Genomic DNA, 19,757 nt, shown 5'->3' with positions numbered 1-19,757 from the left:
ACCCAAGTGCTACGAGTCTTTTAATTACTGACAGTACCAGCAGTTTACATACGTTAGCGCTGAGCTCCGACGATCCTCGTTTATCGTGTGAAAGCGATCTTTTTACTAAATGCTACATACACTTAAGATTTGTTTTGAGGAATTTCGATATTTTGTTACCTGTCAATAAAGGTGCCATATCCAATTACATTTTTCGTACCGAAAACGTACTGAATCATAATTTTAATACTGAGCTACAGACACTAAGGAATCGTTGCACTCTTAGCGCTAATGCAAAACAATGTGAGAGAATTGCACGTAGTTTATTATTGTTATAAGTTTATTAATATCTTCTTTTTTTACATATAAATATATATATTGGGTCGTTTATAAATCTTTCCAGAATGTGTTTTCTGGTTTCCCTTTATACCAAAAGGTACAAATGGACTACTGTTTTGCCTGCGCTACCACCTAGCTTCATCGAAAAACACAAGTGGATCCTGAAAAGTAACTAACTCAATTTTCCTTTCGATTAATTCAAATAATTATTGGTTTTAGGAATCAATATTTCTCTTATTGATTCGACTGTGCTGTGATTGTTGAAAAAAACAACTCACCTCGTTTTAATCAATATGTAGGTAAATGGCTAAGGTTGTCTATGTCTAGCTTGTCTGTGTGCTAAAGTTTGAATCTAACTTCTGTCCAATCCAAAACCATTTGAAATTTAGGGTCAATAGATATTTTTAAATCACTGTATAACGTCAAAAAAGTACATTATATATTTATTTGGGTTCGGAATGACCCCAGGGACAACATAAGGGTTAAATGCACAACTCACAGAAAACGTTATGCATACATTTGTAGGCTAAAAAAAAGTTAAGCAGCATGAAAAATGTACACAGAGATTTATTACTTACAGTATCCAGTCTCCTGTGGGACTCGTTCATTTATCTTCTACCGCCTTTACACTTCCCAGGGCCTCTAGGGGGAGCTGGAGCAAATTCAAGCAGACATCAGACGTCCTGTGGGACTAAACCAACCTAAACTAAACCAACTCTGCTAATTTTCCCAGCCTTGCCACTTTTTGTATTTTACTGCAGCGCTGAGGCCTTGGTTTGCATTTGTGTGCCAGTATCGTGTAAGTTTTTTTTTTTTTGTACTAATTAACGTGCAGAAACAGTATAACATTAAATGTCCCTCTTTAGTTAGTTAGGGCATAAATTAGTGACATGATATTTTTTTGCATTTATAACCAGGAGAATACTAAACTAGTGAGAAGAAAGTGTAAAAGACTAGAAACTATACTACTATCACATCGGCTTTACGGCACCAAGGAATCGATTTGCTGCGTCATTTGAGCGTCAAGCACCGCCTACGCGGCTTTCCTCCTGGGTGTACTGTTGTGAATAACGAGCGAACCCTGTGTGAACCGGGCAAGGTGGTGAATGTCTCTCTGGAAACCAATTGTCTGTGTCACTAGTTTATTCATAGGCACGTAAATGAAAATGAAAGTTATTACTGGCGAGATTAGAGGACTCGGAAGCAGCAATGTGTTAGACTTAGAGACAAAAGAGACATTTATATCGCTGCATTTAGCCCAAAATAGCGTCACTGCGATCAGCACTTCCGGTTTTTGGTGATTTAAGAAAGATGACTGCCGTCTAAAACGCTCTGTATGTAGATGCGTGTACTTTGGTGACAAGTACGTATCGTGTAGTACACATTTCAGTTCAACTGCAGGGAGTTGTACTTTTTTAGGCTGTATCTGTGGAATGAAGAGGAAAAGCAACGTCTATGGGCGTTTTCCAGAGCACTGAATCCCCTTCTCTCCGGATCAAGTCTTCAGAAGAAAAGATCTCGTCTACTGACGAAGATGTAAGTTTCTCTTTAACACACTGACACCATCGAGCGAGACAGTGGCCTTCACGTGACTGCAGCAAGTCTGACAACAGTCCGTGAAGCAGTAGTTCCTAGATTCAAACTAACTACCCAACATTCAGAGACGTTCCAGGTAGAAACACACACACAATATTTACATATATATAGTTTATAGATGTAATATATATGTGCGTGTTTGTACATTTACATGGGTGTGAACATATAAAAATATAAGTATACGTATATATACGCGTAAATATATATACGTACATACATATATGAGAGAGTTAGATGTAGGCCTGTTTTATTTGTGACTAATCCAAATGATGGAATTATTGAAATTGAATGATGTCGACAAATTGCTATATATATATATATATATATATATATATATAATATGTAATAAAAGGTGAAACAAAAAATGCACTCATTTGGGATTTTAGTCATTGCTGTCTAGAGTAGTACTAGAATCTGTTGTTCTCAACAATATTATTCAATGTACAGCCCATATATATATATATATATATATATAGTCCATATATATATTTATATGTGCGTGTATTTATATATAGGAATATATATGTTTGTATGTATATATTTATGAATGTCTCCATATATATAGTCCATATATATATATTTATATGTGTTTGTATGTATATATTTATGAATGTCATGGAGTGGAATAACCCACACGCTCTTTATTGACCTTCTGTCTCTTGTGTTCATGGTCAGATGTTCCCTCTGCCACTAGAGATCTTGGAAGAGATCTTCCTGAATCTTCCTCGCAATCAGGTGGTTCTTACTTGTCGGTTGGTGTGCTCTCGGTGGAAAGTAGTGGCCGACAGTGAATCTCTGTGGAAGGAGAGGTGTAGAAGAGAAGGCTTGCACCTCCGCGATGGCTCCAGGATACCAGAGGACTGGAGATTGTTTTACTTCTTGTGCAAGAAGAGGAGGAATCTGATCAAGAATCCGAAAGGGGACCGTAAGAATTTACCAAGTCTGCTGTTTAGACATGTTTGACTCCCTGTTGATCAAGAATTGAATTTCTTTTCATCCAAACTATTTCATATTCCTACAGGCAAAATGGAGGACTGGGTGATACAGGAGAATGGTGGTGATGGGTGGAAACTGGAGAAACCAATGGTTCCTCATCCAAATAAGACAGTCCTGAAGAACTTTGTGACCTCCTACGGGTAACTATGCTCCAGGCAGTATGATTGTCAGTACGTCATTTGTTTAGAGCACACTTATATTATCACAGTATGGATGCTGAAACAGCCGTGTCCCTCTCCAGCATGTGCAGGAAGGTCCAGCTGATTGATTTGGTGAAGGAAGGTTACAGCCCAGTGTTTATGGACACATTCCAGCCACACATCAAAATATCTGATTGGTGAGAAGATGACTAATGCCCTAGTGAGCTCTAAAGCAGAGGTTCTCAAAGTAGGGGGTGGGTCCACTTAGATGACATGAAGTTATTGGTATGCAGCAAATGAAAATTTAAATTTCCCATTTTGTACTTTGTGTAACTTCAGGTACGCACCACGGTCGGACTGTGGCAGTCAGTACGACATCTGTGTTGAGTTGCTCGATGAGAAAAAGAATCGCATCCAGGCATTTGCGCCGGAGACCGTTGTCTTTGAGCAGTGGAATAATCGGAAATGGAATCAGGTCAGTGCTGAACATGAAACCTAAATGAACAGAGAGTCCAAGAAAACTCCACGAAGACCAGGGAGAAATTTAAAACCTTTTTTTTTTGTGTGCGTGTGTTTCAGGTCACTCATGTTTTCCAGAACTACGGCCCGGGTGTGAGATTCGTCAGGTTCACTCACGGGGGAAAGGACACTCAGTTTTGGGCGGGGTGGTATGGTATACGTGTCACTGACAGCTGTGTTGAGATTTGTCCTGCAGAGTGCTAATAGTTACCATCCAACATCGACTGCCTGTAATCCCAATTTGCATATTATGTTTAGACTTAACTTGTCATTTCGCTAAAGATGTATAGTTTGTAAAGTAATCAAACGTTTCTCCAAGAAGTTCTCCCTTTACCTGGAACTAATCAATTCCTCATCATGTTAGCTAGTTCAAACATTGGTCAGGTCTCAGGTCTTAAGTGGCATTGTGTCACAGTTCAATGAACTATGTATAGAACCAAAGGAGATTTAAGGACATCTCTGTTCTGAGGATTATCTTCTCTCTTTGCTAATCGCAGGCTGGTGATTGAATAATAATGTGTATTTGTACTTTGTACGTCTGCCAGTTGATTGGAAAGCATCAACTGAAAGTATGTAAACCCTGCAAAGCTTTGCACAACAGTCGGTGGCTTGCACTACTGGAGGGATCTTAGCACTAGTGTGCCAGAAGTTCCAATGTCTCAAAAGTATGTCATGCATTTTGTCTTATGTAAAACTAAAATGTAACATTAAACAAAACCATCATATAAACACCTCTGTCGTCTATGGAGGGAAGTTAAACGTAACACATTCACGACTGACGACATTGAAGTTTTGGAAGTGAGGTTTATTATTAATACTGGTTTATTGTGACGTTTTATCACAGACAAGATACAGTACAACTGCGGTATTGAACTGAATAAAAACAACAAAGGCCCAGAAACATGGAGCCCTCCTGGTTAAAACCATTTCTGTCTCATGTCAACGTCCTGTGATCGGTAACAACCCACAATCCAGTCTGTAAATATAATTTGTCTATTTACAAATCAAATTTTTTGAAAGTCTTTTAGATGAGGATATCGGTGGACAAAGGCAATTTTTTTTAGTTCAGTCTTCGTGAATAAATAACTCGTATAACACTTTTTTTTCCTTTCAACAACTGTCTGTGTTGTTGCTAAGCTAGCGCTAATGCTGCAGCAAATAGTCTGATGTTTAGTGACTCCTGTTTTTATCTAATTGTCAGTTTCTGTAACATTGTCTACATATTACCTTGATGTAAAGTCAAACTGCTATGATGGATATTATTGCACTGTTCTTACAGCTTTAGGAGAACAACTCCTCTGGTTCTAGTCTTCTCACCTTTGACCCTTAATGACAAGAGCACAAGATCAATGAGTCCCTGTCTTGGAGTTGCAGTTTTTTTTAAATAGTAACCAGGGTTAAACTCGCGGTATAAATGAATAAAGGAACACAAAATATTGATGAGTCACAAACCACTAACAAGCTCGTGTTTTACAGGAAAGCTGTACAAGAGTTGGATGCACTAAACAAACAAAAAAATTGTTTTGCAAGAATACTTCAGTAAAAACGTGTGTACAAAGTGGCCAATCTCAAACATAATAATGTATGTTAGGTGTCCATTTGATGCAAGACCTTTTTTCTGTTTTAGAAAATCAGCTGTTACTTCACGTATCACACGCGCCGTGTGTACAGGTTTATCTGGTCAGAAGGCATTTTCACAACATCTCGGAATGTGTCGGTGCAGGTAAAACTCTTCAATACTATTAACCTGGATATGGAACGTAGTACGGGGTGAAGGCTGAGTTCAAACCTAGAGCAGAACACATTTACGTCTTTTCTTAGGTTCTGGAGGCTCCAGGGCAGCCAGGATTGCCTCATCAAACACATTCTTTAACCCTTTCTGTGGAAAGAAAACAACATTCAAAGCTCAAACAAAGCAAACAATGGCTCAAATACACAACGCACGTGATGAGGAAGAAAAAAAGAAGGCGGAAGAGGAAAGGAGCAGGAGATCAAAATTGTCCTTTATTCAAATAACATATACAAGACTCATGATCAAGAAGTCAAAAGCTTATGGAAATTGTTGACGCTGCAGTAGGAAAAAAGGTTAATACTGTCTCCGGAGAGACTGTAGATGCTTTGTAGCAGGTTAACTGCAGTAACAAAGGGAAGGAACTAAACATTGGCACTTTTTATTGAGTTAGACAGCATCAAAGGTTTAGACCACGTCAGGTTGAAGAGTCCGGTGAGCAGCCCGGGCACCGAGTTTAGGTTTAAAAGAGCATTGGCGTTATTGAAGTGACAGACTTCAAAAATGAGTAAAGCAGCAGACGTTTGAGAGGAAAAGCAAAGATGCAAAAAGACATCAGAACAAGCAGCACTTTCTCTTTCTCTGAGTTTCGGGGGGCTCTAAAGCGGCTAGGATAGCCTCGTCAAATACGTTCTTCAGTCCCCGCTACAGAGAGAGCAAAAACAAGGCAGAAAGACAGGCACACAACACGGTTAGACTGAGGTATTAGTGGAAAGGATGTTAGCAGAGAGACCAAGCAAAGCATTGTTAGGAATGAGGAATTTGAACACACTGTCAGGAAACACCCTTGTTTGAAGGAAGTCCTTACCTGTGTTAAAGCTGAGCATTCAACATATTTGACTGCCTTAAGGTCACGGGCCAGTTTTTCTGCTGTCTCAGGGGTGATGGGCTTCTGTTTGTTCTTGGCTAACTTCTCCACTGTGGAGGGGTCATCACGCAGGTCAATCTGAGTGCCGACCAATAGGAATGGGGTCTTGGGACAATGGTGAGTTATTTCAGGAACCCACTAAAACGGAAGAAAAAAATGTCCACTCAACATTGGCGTAATTTCAACATCAGACCGACGCTCATTAAGTGGAGGCCGTTAAAAGTTACGTGTCTATGGTCAGGAAACAGAAATGTAACCGCTAATACAACAAGTATTTAATCATCGTTACTGATATGACCAAAATGCTAACTGTTCTACTTGAGTAATGACGACTTGTATTTGCCATATCATTGACCTGAGGACAAAAAAAGCTGAGATGTAGATCTTTCCATACATACAATATACATATAATGGCACAAGTTTAAGTTTTGATTACATAAACAACCAATGTCATCATTTAACTTTTACTGAAACAAAAGTTTTCATTATTATTACAACGATGTCTTGGCTCTGTAGCATCTACAGTTCTCTACCAGTCTTATCAGTACTTTTAAGACTAACTAGGCCTAGAAAAGTTTCTGCCTCCGTACTTTACTTTTTGTTTGTCCTGATGGAGCTGAGTCTAATAAAACAGCGTACGCTAATGACAAAAGTTGTGATCTGATTAGATTTGTCTGCACTGTTGACTTTTTTTACTCACCTTTTCTTTAACATTTTCAAACGAGGATGGTGAAACAACTGAAAAGCAAACTAAGAAGACATCTGTTTGAGGGTAGCTTAGTGGTCGTAACCTGTCATAATCCTCCTGACCTGTAAAAAAAAAATTGTAATTTTTTACATTAACATAATCTGAGAGACTACACAAAGTCAGTCCTGCCTTGTAAAATTTGCATTAACATAATCTGAGAGACTAGACAAAGTCAGTCCTGCCTTGTAAAATTTTATTTAGCATACCTGCTGTGTCGAATAATCCGAGAGTGTAAGGTTCTCCTCCGATCATTACAGTGACAGCATAGTTGTCAAACACCTAGAGGGGAAAAAATGAAGTGAACATCTCGAAAAGTTTTTTATTTTTATTTTGACCATGTTGTCTGCCTGTAGGCCTGTGGCTGTATGCACAAACAAAGTGTACTTACTGTTGGTACGTACTCAGAGGGGAATTTGTTAGTGGTGTACGAGATCAGTAGGCAGGTTTTTCCGACTGCTCCATCACCCACCACCACACATTTGATAGTCTGCATCTCTGTGCTTTCAGGTCAGCTGCAAAGACAATAAACATCTCAATTTATTAAAATGTGTATTTTTATTAATTGTGAAACTACTTCAGGGAGATAAAAAAACTGCTGGTCATTAAATAAAGATAGGTCCTGGGAAATAAACTGCGGAACACAAACATCAACTGGGTAAAGTGTCACACCCCACCACCAACAACACTGAGTCGATGCTAACATTAGCCCATGACGGGGATACTCATTTCCTGTCGCTCCTAACACTTGTAATTGTCATTTTTAACTTAATAATAAATAGCAATTAAACTGAGAAAACAGCAAACGACATAGCTTATTTTAGCAGCCCCAGTGGTATGGCTGAAAATGGTCTAATAGGCTAACAGGTTAAGAGACTGCAGCGTAACAGAATGCTAGGTTAGCATCCGGGTGGCTAACGCTGAGGAGTAAGCGAAGAAGAGCCTATTGGTCCTATAACAGAAAAAATCGTTGTCAAAATTGGTAGATGCTAAAAAACAAAACCTATAGATGTTATAAAAAATAATATGCAAAACACTCACCGACGCCTCAATGTCTCTAAAGTTAGCTGTCTATTCCTATTTACACCGGATATGACCTTCAGAATAAACATCTATTGGTCGAGAAATTTGTCAAAGAAAAATAAGGCCATCCTGTTGAACTTTTTTATGTATATATTCTGCTGTTTATATCCATACTTATATCTGTGTTTAAAATAATATTTTACATGATCGCTTCGTGTCCTGTCTCATTTCCTGTGCATACATTTAAACTGAAGGTCTGTGCGTGTGTTGGTTAGCTTCACAAGAGTAGGGGCCAAAAAAAAGAAGTGACGTCACCTTTCCAGTCTTCTCTTCATCCTGCATCCTTACCTGATCTGCATCTAGGAGATGTTAATTTTTTATAATAATGTTTTGACCAGCAAAACCTAAAATGTAGTATTTTTCACATATTAATAGTAAATCGTAACTGCATTAATTATTTCAGTCAACATATTCGCTGACATGTGGTGCAGCATTCACACGCCTTCTGTCAGTTAACTCTTTTTGTCATGTTGTGACTGGGCAAGATTTGAGATCCACCCCCGCACCGCACTATATTCCACTGCCAATTTACATAACTCACACAAAAACTAAATGACTTCGACCATTCGTTCGTTTAAAAAAAAATGCATGTTGCAAATCAAAATGGTAGGTAACAAGCAGAATAAATTAGAAAAAATAAATAACAACTCTCAAGGCAGAAATCTGCTGCACAACATTTAATGGATTTGTATTTGTGATCCTAGACAGGATTCAAATGTGACAAAAATGCATGCCTTATTTTATTCTTGTACAATTTTTGTCAACATCACATGATATTTCAGAACATTTTTCTAACATGTTTCTTCCACCACACAAAAAGATGCACTGATACCAAACAGCACAACATGACTGCAAAGAGAACCCAGCGTAGAGTCAACCACCACCTGGGAACAAAGAGATACATACAGTATATTCATTTTTGGTTTGCAGTGATATTAATTAGTATTTAATCTGTGAAAATACCTTCCAATATGTTCCACTTGTGAAATAGAAGTAGGGGCTACTGTAAAAAAAAAAAAAGAAAAAAAAGTTAAATGTTGAAAGACATATCAGCCCTGTTTTTTAGGGGTTTTTTTCTAATTATTTATAGTAAGTATTTGTAAGGGAATGTATTATTTTTTGTATCCTACATTTTATATTAAAATTGACATAAAAAACTAACTTTTAGGTGAACCTAGATACAAATTTGCATGTAAACGTATGACACTGGAGGCTAGAAAATATATGTTACTTGCTGATAATAATATGAAAACCAGTAATAATTATAAGAAATTCTTACACAAACAAGTAAAGAATCTAATTAGAGGCATACAACTTTTGAAGTCAAGTTCTATAAGATTTTAACTTTAGTTTTTTGTTGTTGTTGTAGTTATGTTTTAAAATGAAACAAGAAAGTCTTGTGGTGTGTGTTAGTCAGTCCTACCTGTTGGGTTGATGAAGAGATTTACGACACTGTAAAAACGATTGAACCTTTCTGGGCTGCCAACGCCACACCTGTACACACCAGCATCACTCTCTCTGAGTGATGTCATAGTTACAGTGAAAACGCCGGCCTCTTCATTATCTTTGATGAAACTGTAACCAGGCTTTGTCGTTGTACACCAAAAAAACATGAGTTCTTTGCACCAGTACTTTTCCTGCCCTCTCAGCCGACTGTCGTAGTAACAGCGGACCGTCACTGATCCACCCTGTGCTCCATAGACGGCCGTGGGAGCTGACACTTGACCTGAGTCCGCCCACCGGATGAGACACAAAACTAGACAACACAGAGTAAATTTCTTTGTACAATGTTTACACAATATTAGCCAACCACATCAAATTACCACATCATAAAAAAGCTTCATTCTTTTTTTATAATTACCTTTAACAAAACCAAGAATCACCCCGGTGAGAGTCATGGTGGATCTGTCAAATGTAGAGGAGAGTGTAGGCACGTCCAAAGACTTCCTGTAAACTGTGTGAAGGATGTGCAAAACGCACTCTTGTGGTGTGTGGCTTGTATTGCTTAAATGAGCATGGTTGTTGACACACAAGGGTTTGGAGTTTGCCTTCAGCTTTTCGTAAACTTTGAGGTTTGAAGACATTAACCTTTGTGGGCACCAGGTGGCACTAGAGACCAATGTTTGTAAAGATACGTTTAATACAATACAATTTGTCCCTGTGACGTAAGAGGTCAAAAAAAGTTCCAGGATAAATTGTAAAAATCCTTTACACTCAAGGGGTACCGGAGAAATGTCCCCCACAAGGACAGAGTCTCCCAGAAACTATTGTTAACGGGATACTCTGTCCCCACAAGTATAGCTACACTAGAAACACAGACATGCAATCAACTAAATCAACCATGACTCTCGATATTACTTTTTGGAGGCAAAATCACGGGTTCCGTCTATATGACAAATGCAGGCGTAAACTAAAGTTTACATATAATCGGAGAATATAAAGTGATTATGTCAATTTTTGGAACATTCATATAATCGGAGAATATAAAGTGATTAATATAATATAGTGTAACCCAAACATTTCACCCCAAAACAGGGTTCTTTAATGTGATGGAAAGATGAAGCAAGGATCCTCCACTATATTTATTCTACAAAATTTGTACAGTTTTATATTTGACCTCGTGCCTTAATTACAAATAAGTCATTTCTTATTTTTCAATCACTCCGAAGTAATTAAAATGAAACATGGGTGCAAATGTTTGTGTTTTAATTTTAAATATATGCAAAATATTTATTTAAAAAAGAACAGTTAAAATAAATGTCATGTCCCCTCTGCAGTACCGACCCATAGGTGGCGTTAACATCCTGTTGAAAGCTTGGGCCGAAGAGCGTTGATAAAACCATGTTTGACCGGCATAAATACGTACCATGATTATATACCATGAATTTAAATAAAACAACAAAATTGAATCACGTTTTATGCTGATGATACATATACAAATCTAGACTTGTTTTTGTTTTTGTTAAAAAAAACCATGTGGTGGGTTTCAGCCTGTGTTCATCTGTCCTTTTCTTACTCAGTACTCAGTGACCGGTTGTTTGTGTTGCAGCTGGTTTTTAATCTGCAGTTATATATTGACTGGTTTAAATGTTTAAAGGCAACTTGTGCCTGTGCAGAAATCTTGTCAATGAAGACGTGAGGCCAGTGTGGTCTACACTGTGTTCTCATACAACTCAAACTCTTTTAATGACACAACAAACAAGTATGTTTTTCATTTTCCATGAACAAAAAAAAAGGAAAAAAAAAGGAAACATACACACAACAACATAAAAATACATAAGGGTGTATGTTCTAACATATCACAAAATGCTTGTGATTGTGATTTAGGGGAGAATTTGAAACAAAAACAAAAACACCACTCTGGTCAAATAACTTATTTTTGATTTTTCAACACCATAAAACCCACATCAGCACATTGCAGGCTTGGGTAAAAAATTTTAAAGCCTTTGTGACAAATGACTGCAATATATTTTTTTTAATGTCCCGTTGTAAAAGTACAAAGCACAGCTGCTGCCTCTTTTAGCTATTCTCTTTCTCCTCTTTCTGTTCCGTCTTGGCAGATCCACTTGACTCCGGCGCTGCTTCCTCAACCATGGCGGACTTTTTGGATGTTCCTGTTGGTTATGCAGGGTTTAAAACATGAGAATTATACAGTATGTGGTAAACACACTTCTACCGCAGGGTTTTATGGACGTTTCCCCGTTGCTGTACCTGTGAGGTAGTTTCTGTGCATGCGATGGAAAAGAAGGAGACCAATGAAAAGGATAAATCCCAAGCAGGCAATTATCATTCCGCACAACGGGAAGCTGTAGCTGCCTGCAGTTTGAATTATCTAAGGAAGAGACAGTAAATTTCAAGCACTCATCTGGGTTGTTTGTTTTTTAAATTATTGTCTAATTTCTGTCTAAACAAACTTCTTCATCAGACTTACTGAGCCAACCAGAACCTGCATTACCATCTCTCCCATCCCAGCACTGGTCACCAGGACTGACGTCGCACATCCTGCAAACAAAACAAAATCATTTCTTGCTAAGTGAAACTGCTGCGATTTGTGACGAAAATATCTGTTTCTATATCTGTATTTTATGGTTTTGTTTTTAAATTTTCTACAATATTTGAAGGCCATAACTGCATTGTCATTACTGTGATTCTAAGAGCTCTTCCTACCCTGGTAGTCAAGGATGTCTTCAGTGTAGGCGAGCATGGAGGGGAATATGCTGCTGAGGAACAGGCCGCACAAACAGGTACCAACAAACAGGAAGATTTTGCTTGTGTAGAAAATTAGCAGCATCAACACAGTAACAATAGCACCAGCCTGAAAACACACACACAGAGGGGATTAGAGTGTGACTGTGATGAACGTCTGAATGCTGCGGTGCTGTTAATGGTTGACTGGATTTACCAGGTTAAACAAGAGCAGTTTGACAGGCTGAAAACGATAGGAGAGAGGGACGGACACCAGGCGGCCGGCGGTGATGGCTGCCCAGAAGATACTGGCCAGGTATCCTGCAGTCTTATGAGGCAGCGACAGTGGCTCCGTCACACCGTAGGTGTACACAAAGCCGGCGTAGACACCCTGACAAGAACAAAAGCAGGTTATTTTTTCCATGTTTACAGAAATCAATTGGCATTGTTCTGTAACCATGCACCGGTGGTAATTTTTAACAGGCAAATTGAATTCAGTTTGAGCAATTTCATTAAATCATAACCTTGGCGTAGTTCAACTTTAGTAGCTGTCCATATTTATCAAACTAACTTGCTATTAAATTGCTATTTATAACTACACATTAATGAGTATGAACATTCACTGAGAATAAACGTTTAAGAAAAGTTTTATTAAACAGGTGTTTTTTTTTTAAGGGGGCAGGAGGGGCGCTATTTTACGCTAACGTCGACTAGGACCATAGTGTCCATATGTTCTTAGTTTCTTACCGAACATCTTTTGGTGACACTACGTCCCACTGTTTCCGAAATTACTGTATAGTGAATTATATATAGCGCACTGTATAGTGGACTTATCGATTAAATGGAAGACATTTCGGACACTACTTTCTATTATCGTATGTAGGGTGAGGGGTGCGTTTTGCACACGGCCACAGTTCTCCCGCTCCAGGAATTTTGTCTTCTGTTTATTCTACTATCTGTTTTTCCGCCTCAGTTTACACGTCCCGCCTCCTAAACGACGAACTCCCACGTAGCTCTGATTGGCTCTCGCCGACCAGCGCTGATTGGGATAGGTCGCTGCACTAGCTTTTCGTCTCGTTCTAATTAGTTGACCAATACATTAATAAATTGCGTCATTGTCATTTAGCAACGCATAACTTCCGGTTTGGATTACGTTAGGTTCCTCGTAGGATGGAGGGCGTTGATTGAGACTTACAGAAATAAGTTTTTCTCCGCACTCACCACAATACCATCAGTCATAAAGAGCACCATTCCACCCAGGATATGAATCATAAAGAAGGAAACCGGAAGGCCACGCAGGTTATCATTCTGACAGCAGCTAAAGATATCGCCATGACCTGTCACGAAAAGAAAGGTAGTAGATAACGTACTGTAAACATAAGACTTTTGCAGTTTTTGTTTTGTTAAAATAAAACGCAAACAGACAACAATTCATAATAAATATAATTTACTTATTTTTAATATATTTCAATTCACTTTTTCCATGTTTTTATTTTTACCTCCAGCTTCATGCTCCTGTTCCTGCGCGTCTGGGCCCTCGGCCCCCTGCTGGTTCTCCATTGCTAATTCATCTTTATCCAGAAGGCGAGGAGTCCCGCTGTGACAGAAAGGGATGAGCTGCTCCCGATACATAAGAAACAGGACTGCAATGGGCACTGGCAGCTAAGGAGAGACTCAAAAAAATTAGAAATCTGAAAAGACACTTTTCTCAATTAACCTAGAAAAATAGCCTTGAAGATCTGTCCCTCGCATACATTAATAAGTGCCATGATCCAGAAAGCGTAGTGCACACTTGACTCCTCCGCCCCCTCCCCGTGGAGGAAGTCACTCTGATTTATGTCGTGCACCGCAACCGGACTGTTTCTCAGCATGCTCCTGAAATGATGAATGCTCTCCGTGTGGTTTCCTGTGTGATTCCCACAGCCTGTCTCTGAGAGGAAAGGGTCTGCAATCAGCGGGCTCACCAGGGCTCCAAACCCAATGAAGAAATGAAGAATCTGCATTGATTTGACGAAGACAGGCCCAGAAACATTTAGCCAAAGACATTTAAAAAAAAGGAAAAATAACAACATTGTACTGCTGTAGCTTTTTCCTTAAACAATACTTGTGCTGGAGGTAGTTTACCTGCAGAAACACAGCCGAGTCCCTCTGGTATATCGTCACCAGCTGAATGTTGGCAATGGTGTCAATGATGCCCATGGCCAGACCAGACACAGCCATGGCGATGGCCAGCAGGAGAACATTATTGCACAGAGGAATGATGGCAAATATTATCGAGATGACGACAGCAGAGACGAACAAGGCGGAGAGGGCGCTGAACAACCTTAAAAAAAAAATATCAAGAACTGTTTAAGGGACCACAACCCGAGGGAACATCACCGCACCAACTGGTGATTGCATCTGATGTGAATACTTACGTGCGTTTGAAAACACCACCAATGGAGCTGCCAATCAACAGGCAGAACTGCTGTGCAAAGAACACCCAGGTAATCTCACTCAGCTTTGAGTTGGTCTGACATTGCAAATCCAAGATGGTAGGCCCCAAAAAAGCAATGCAGAGTCCAAAGCTGAAAAAGACACTCCAGTAGGTCAAGGTGTGATGGGCATTCCGCTTGAAGAGGGTCACAATCCGTTCATCTAGGAACATCTTGACCGTGAGTAACTGTTCAGTAGGTTTGCTGAAGGATGATTTGTGTCACTTTTAAACCTTTTTTCTCTCTCTCTCTCTCTGCTCCCTCCTCTTTGCATTGCCTAACTGAAAAACTGAGTTTTTTTTCTGAGTTAATGTGTGAAGTTGAGGATTCTCCAATAGTAATGTCCCTATTGGATTGTCAATCATTGGCAAAGAATGTGTAACACACATTCTCGTCGATGTGTCATGGCGCTGCTAAAACTGATGTAAGATTCAGAAGGTGGTCGATGACTCACAGGCGTTTCATGGACACGTTGTCTGGGGTTTTTACCTGCTCAGTACTCGACTCACTGGCGTTTCATGGACACGTTGTCTGTGGTTTTTACCTGCTCAGTACTGTGATATTTGTAAATATCCAGAAGCCTGGCCAGCACAGAATAGAACAGATATGGGCAAACTAGGGCACGTGGGCCTGTAACGGCCCGCTGGCCTTTCTAATCCGGCCTGCCAAACATTGATTTAACTGATTTAATTTCTTCTGTTTCATGCATTGCAATGAATTGTAATTTCGGTTAATGCCACTAGATGACGGCAAACAACAGGTGTGACAAATGTTCTTTGAATGTTATGTTTAATCTTGTACATTACATGTTTAATGTTGTACATTTAATTTATATTATTTCTTTTTTTATATTATAATTTATATTGTTTCTTTTTTTATATTATTTATAAGAATAGAAATAATGTAAAAGTGGAGAAAAGGGAGGAGCTCTACAATAGTCGAACAAGGGTGTGAATTTTTTTTTTTTAATTTAGAATAAGGAGTAATTTTCAAAGAGACTTTTAAAAAAAAGTCTAAACAATTTCATTGTACTTTTTAAGATTGAAAAAAAAAAGTCAAAAAACGACTTGATCACTATCTAACCTGTTTCACCAAGAAAAACTACCTAATGCCTAATCTCCTCAATGGTTACACGAACTTTTCTGCCCGTGACCAAATATGAGCTTCCGACCAGAGCGTGAGTGAGTCAGTGAGTTAATCCGATTTGACAGTAAGACCCAGCACTAAATACAAACGTTTCTACTGAGGTGAACAATTCATTTAAGATTCCAAACTCTCACAATTACGTGCCGGCGTTGAACTGATGACGACTGTATTCGTCTTATATAATAATACAACACATACCTAGCATGACTTGGCTCAGTTACCTGCCTGTTGCCACTAAAGCCTGTTTTCAAACACGTTAATTCGGACTCAATTTCATTCAGTTTTCTTGTACATGAATCATATTTTCACTACTTCAAAAAAAAAAAAAACCCTGAGGGGGGTGTAACTGATTTGCCAAAGTTCTGCAAGGAAGCGACACTGCTCGGCTCACACCGGAGAAACATATGTGTTTGTACAAAAGACATTTATTAACACTGACTTCCTGTTCTTGAGATAAAACAACATAAGACGGCTCTGCGTGGTAATTGTCAACTAACATTTGTGGGCGACGTTAAAAATCAACACCGACTCCTGGTCAGTAAAGTAGGGCATCTGAGACGGCCGTCAGTGGTTTGAAGTGGTGATAGAAATACCAGGGTCAGCTTAAAAGTCCTACTGTTGAAATATGGTACAAGAAAAGAAGAAAAAAAAATCAAATGAGGTAATCGGTTACTTCTTCTTAATTAAGAGGGAACTATTACTTAATAGTCTCTGGTGGTTGAAGATTTTGAAAACAAAATGTTTTAAAAAATAGAAAATTAATAATAGAAAATATATAAGGACTACTCATAATGAATCACAATTGTAATTTATCATGATTATTCATGATTAGTCATGATTAATATTTAAAATTCAAAGTTATCAAAGAAAATCAAATCATTTTCTATTACTTCTACGTCTAGAACTATCACCACTACTACTACTGCTACTACAACTATTACTACTAATAATAAAACTACTACTTTTACTCGGTTAAAAGTCACCACTAGATAGCGTACTGACTCCAAAAATAATTAAAGACAGACACTAACCAAGTTGGTTTCTGCGGAATAATATGTGGAAACAGGCTGATCAAACAGTTACTACATTATGTTTTATTATTTTTATATATATATTTCCTGCCCTCTCAGCATTATTGCCCTCTAGGACTATTTAATCTTTTATCGTGAAGATTATTTTTTTTACTCTTTGTGCTCTTCATTCTCGTGGTGTTTCCAGGAACTAGGCGGTTTGTCCAACAGTTGTACATGTTTACTTTAAGGTCAATTCAAAGTCACTGCTCATCTCTCTTCTGTTTTTTTTATACTACTGTACATGTTATACCCATTAGCGGCCACTTGGTGGCAGAAGTTGATGGGTGCAAGCCCAAAAAACAGCCAGGTGGGGAGCCACTTAACCTAAGTTAATGAATGTGAATGATGGTCTGGAGAACTGTAGCCCCGCCCTCACCCATGACTACTGGGAGTGACTCCCTCCTATAGCCTTTTTTTTTTTTTTTTAAAAAAGGTCGACTTTAATTTCTATTTCCCTTATTATATTTTAATGTGATCATTTTTTCAAAATAAAATAACCTGCAGACTTATTTAAAAATACATCAAAATAAAACTTTTTTTTTGTGCGGCCCAAAGCCAAATGATCCACAGCCCAGTTCTGGTCCCCGGCCCACTAGTTGGGAATATCTGCCCCATAGCAATATGGTCATATTGGGACATCTATCCGTAACAGTTACAACTCTCAAGCGTTCCCTTGACCTTTACGACAATAATGACTACTACTAGTGAAGTACTTGTCGCTGTAGGGATGAAGTGTATTTGACATTTGAAGTCAGGTTTTCGAACTCCAGAATTCTCTCCTACTGCCAGAGTGCTCGTTTTATATTCATGGAAAAACTCTCACAGCTCCGGTCTTTGGAATTCGGAATCATCAGCGACGAGCGCCTCTCTCATTTCTTTCGATCTCATTTGTATGCTCAGATGTGGAGGTGACCACTGCAGCAGAGCTTCTCCTTCGCTCCGGTCTGGGTTATCTACCCACAATCCTCAGTTTTGGCTAAAAGGCGGCGTTTGATTGTAAAACGTTTGTTTTGATTGAACCCACCGGGGGGTAACAGGAACCCCAGGAACAGAGAGCAACCTTTGTGCAAAATGTTTTATTTTTTTTTAAATGAATGGAATCCTTTGTCACAGCTTCAGCACAGATAATAATGAGAACGCTCTGATAGAGAGTGTGACCTGAGAATTAATGAAGGGAAAATAATGAATTCCAAAAGGGGAGCAGGTATCTGCGTGAAGAGCTGAATCAGCTCAACTCCCTCCGAGGTTTGCTCCTGTCAGAGGCAGTAAAAGGGGAAACAGCTCATGCATGCAGCCGCCTGGCCAGATATGTTTGTTCACACAGTCGGACACGGCGGTGATTTATTCTTCTGCGTGATAAAAATTTGCCTTCCTGTTCCGCGCCGCTCCCTCTCTCCCCACACGGTTGAGCAGAGCAATGATGAGTGTCTCAGTGGAACCTGCTGAATAGTAATGAAGCCAGTCTGTGTCTATTTGAGGGAGCAAGGGGGGGGGGGGGGGGAGGCTTGCTGTGAGTGAAAACAGAGCTCCTCTTGCGGCAGCGATGCAGCAGCAGCCGGAGGACGAGTGACAAGAGATGATTTTAATCCCTGACACCATCACGGTGGCTCAGTGTCACACAGCTCGTTAGCCACACGGCAGACCGTCTCTCCTGAGTGTGACGTTCACGGTGACGGTGACGAGGGACGCGACTTCACGCAAACTCCAGACACACACAGTAAAAAGAGTCGGGGGAATTTGACGAATCTGTAGTTCACTCAGAGAGGCAGCGACGCCCGACGTCATCATCCCAGACTAGTCACTGTGGCCATGTTATATTGGGGGGAGGGGGGGCGATGCCCAATGCCTGTTGGGAGGTTGTCGGTTTGATTCCCAGCCAATAGGTGGAGCTCTGGTGTTTGGTGTAAGCACCGAACACAAAATCTCCACAATTTGAGCAATTTTTTTTTCAACATTTTAAAATGTTGTCTTTGATTTATGTATATTTTTTTATGGTGGGCTTTTTAACATCTTTCATGAGTGACTTTTTTCAATTGTACCAAGTCAGATATCCTTCTATGTGTAAAGGTACACGGCAAAAACATGTGATTCTGATTCTGGTTCTGATTCTGGTGGTGCTCACTGCACACTGTTTCACATCTGCCCCCCCGTAAATATGTACAATCACAGATAAAGCGCCCCCTACTGTAGAGATGACTTATGTCCTGCCCTTTGAAGGTGTTGCTTTAAAACGCCACTATTTAAAACATTGTAATTTCTATGAAAATAAATACACAATCTTTGGGATTCAAACACTCTGGCTAAAGAAAAGTTACAGAAAAAAAAAAATCAAGAGTTGAAATTTATTTGCCTTGGTCTGACCCCTCTGGCAACAGCTCCATGCACCCTAAAGGGAGCCCACTCCCCACTTTGGAATCCACTGTTTTCAAAGTGAGAAAGAAAAAAAAAAGCGTTGATAATTCTAGTCAAACAACGGCTGCTCTATAAAACCCAAGAACAGGAGACGAGGATATTCAGTGACTGGCTACAAGGATCAACTGAAGGGCCAGGACTGAAAGGGGAGGCAGGGATCGACAGCCCTCCTACCTCAGCCCCCCTTTTATCGTATCTCCATCCAGGACCTGTGGGCACGATGCCAACACGGAATCCTAAGAACTCATTCAGAGAAGAGCCGAAGAAAAGGAACTTTTGTCAAATCGGGAGCCGTTCTTTCACGGTGCCTCGTCTTCTCCTCACATTTCCCACGTGAGATGGTTTTCTCCAGCCCTGCATCTGAGGAGAACTCAGAGGGATTTCCTGAATTGCCATTCATTCAACGTTTTTTT

General features: G+C 39.5%; 4 protein-coding genes across 7 annotated transcripts; 1 reads left to right on the top strand and 3 right to left on the bottom strand.

Annotated features, from left to right (window-relative positions):
- The first annotated feature begins 974 nt into the window (after nucleotides 1-974).
- On the top strand, nucleotides 975-4,298 carry LOC103385333 (F-box only protein 6-like). 2 transcript variants are annotated; one of them, XM_025059234.1, is made up of 7 exons: nucleotides 975-1,117; nucleotides 1,738-1,854; nucleotides 2,590-2,839; nucleotides 2,936-3,050; nucleotides 3,152-3,247; nucleotides 3,390-3,525; nucleotides 3,630-4,298. In XM_025059234.1, the coding sequence occupies exons 2-7, from the start codon at nucleotides 1,774-1,776 to the stop codon at nucleotides 3,771-3,773; spliced, it is 822 nt and encodes a 273-aa protein (XP_024915002.1). In that variant the 5' UTR covers nucleotides 975-1,117; nucleotides 1,738-1,773; the 3' UTR covers nucleotides 3,774-4,298. The 2 variants fall into 2 exon arrangements, with proteins under 2 accessions (XP_024915002.1, XP_008317413.1); XM_008319191.3 differs by lacking the exon at nucleotides 975-1,117 and having other exon boundaries at nucleotides 1,321-1,854.
- Nucleotides 4,299-4,588: 290 nt separating this feature from the next.
- LOC103385334 (cell division control protein 42 homolog) lies at nucleotides 4,589-8,050 on the bottom strand. 2 transcript variants are annotated; one of them, XM_008319193.3, is made up of 6 exons: nucleotides 8,013-8,050; nucleotides 7,363-7,486; nucleotides 7,181-7,253; nucleotides 6,927-7,036; nucleotides 6,167-6,364; nucleotides 4,589-5,448 (listed from the first exon to the last, which is right to left on the bottom strand). In XM_008319193.3, exons 2-6 carry the CDS (start codon nucleotides 7,465-7,467, stop codon nucleotides 5,359-5,361), a joined length of 576 nt encoding a protein of 191 aa, XP_008317415.1. In that variant the 5' UTR covers nucleotides 7,468-7,486; nucleotides 8,013-8,050; the 3' UTR covers nucleotides 4,589-5,358. The 2 variants fall into 2 exon arrangements, with proteins under 2 accessions (XP_008317415.1, XP_008317416.1); XM_008319194.3 differs by lacking the exon at nucleotides 4,589-5,448 and adding an exon at nucleotides 5,555-6,003.
- A 666-nt stretch (nucleotides 8,051-8,716) lies between these two features.
- On the bottom strand, nucleotides 8,717-10,037 carry LOC103385335 (CMRF35-like molecule 3). 2 transcript variants are annotated; one of them, XM_008319195.3, is made up of 4 exons: nucleotides 9,916-10,037; nucleotides 9,478-9,810; nucleotides 9,018-9,057; nucleotides 8,717-8,938 (listed from the first exon to the last, which is right to left on the bottom strand). In XM_008319195.3, the coding sequence occupies exons 1-4, from the start codon at nucleotides 9,950-9,952 to the stop codon at nucleotides 8,833-8,835; spliced, it is 516 nt and encodes a 171-aa protein (XP_008317417.1). In that variant the 5' UTR covers nucleotides 9,953-10,037; the 3' UTR covers nucleotides 8,717-8,832. The 2 variants fall into 2 exon arrangements, with proteins under 2 accessions (XP_008317417.1, XP_024915003.1); XM_025059235.1 differs by having other exon boundaries at nucleotides 9,018-9,054.
- A 1,178-nt stretch (nucleotides 10,038-11,215) lies between these two features.
- On the bottom strand, nucleotides 11,216-14,929 carry mfsd4ab (major facilitator superfamily domain containing 4Ab). The gene is made up of 10 exons (XM_008319197.3): nucleotides 14,657-14,929; nucleotides 14,364-14,562; nucleotides 13,994-14,236; nucleotides 13,739-13,901; nucleotides 13,461-13,576; nucleotides 12,457-12,630; nucleotides 12,222-12,369; nucleotides 11,986-12,056; nucleotides 11,766-11,886; nucleotides 11,216-11,668 (listed from the first exon to the last, which is right to left on the bottom strand). The coding sequence occupies exons 1-10, from the start codon at nucleotides 14,884-14,886 to the stop codon at nucleotides 11,574-11,576; spliced, it is 1,560 nt and encodes a 519-aa protein (XP_008317419.1). The 5' UTR covers nucleotides 14,887-14,929; the 3' UTR covers nucleotides 11,216-11,573.
- Nucleotides 14,930-19,757: the final 4,828 nt, after the last annotated feature.

Source organism: Cynoglossus semilaevis, chromosome 10, assembly GCF_000523025.1.
Source record: "Cynoglossus semilaevis isolate Cse_v1.0 chromosome 10, Cse_v1.0, whole genome shotgun sequence".
NCBI lineage: Eukaryota > Metazoa > Chordata > Actinopteri > Pleuronectiformes > Cynoglossidae > Cynoglossus > Cynoglossus semilaevis.
The sequence above is the reverse complement of the archived record's forward strand: the minus strand, read 5'-3'. Positions and strand labels throughout refer to the sequence as shown.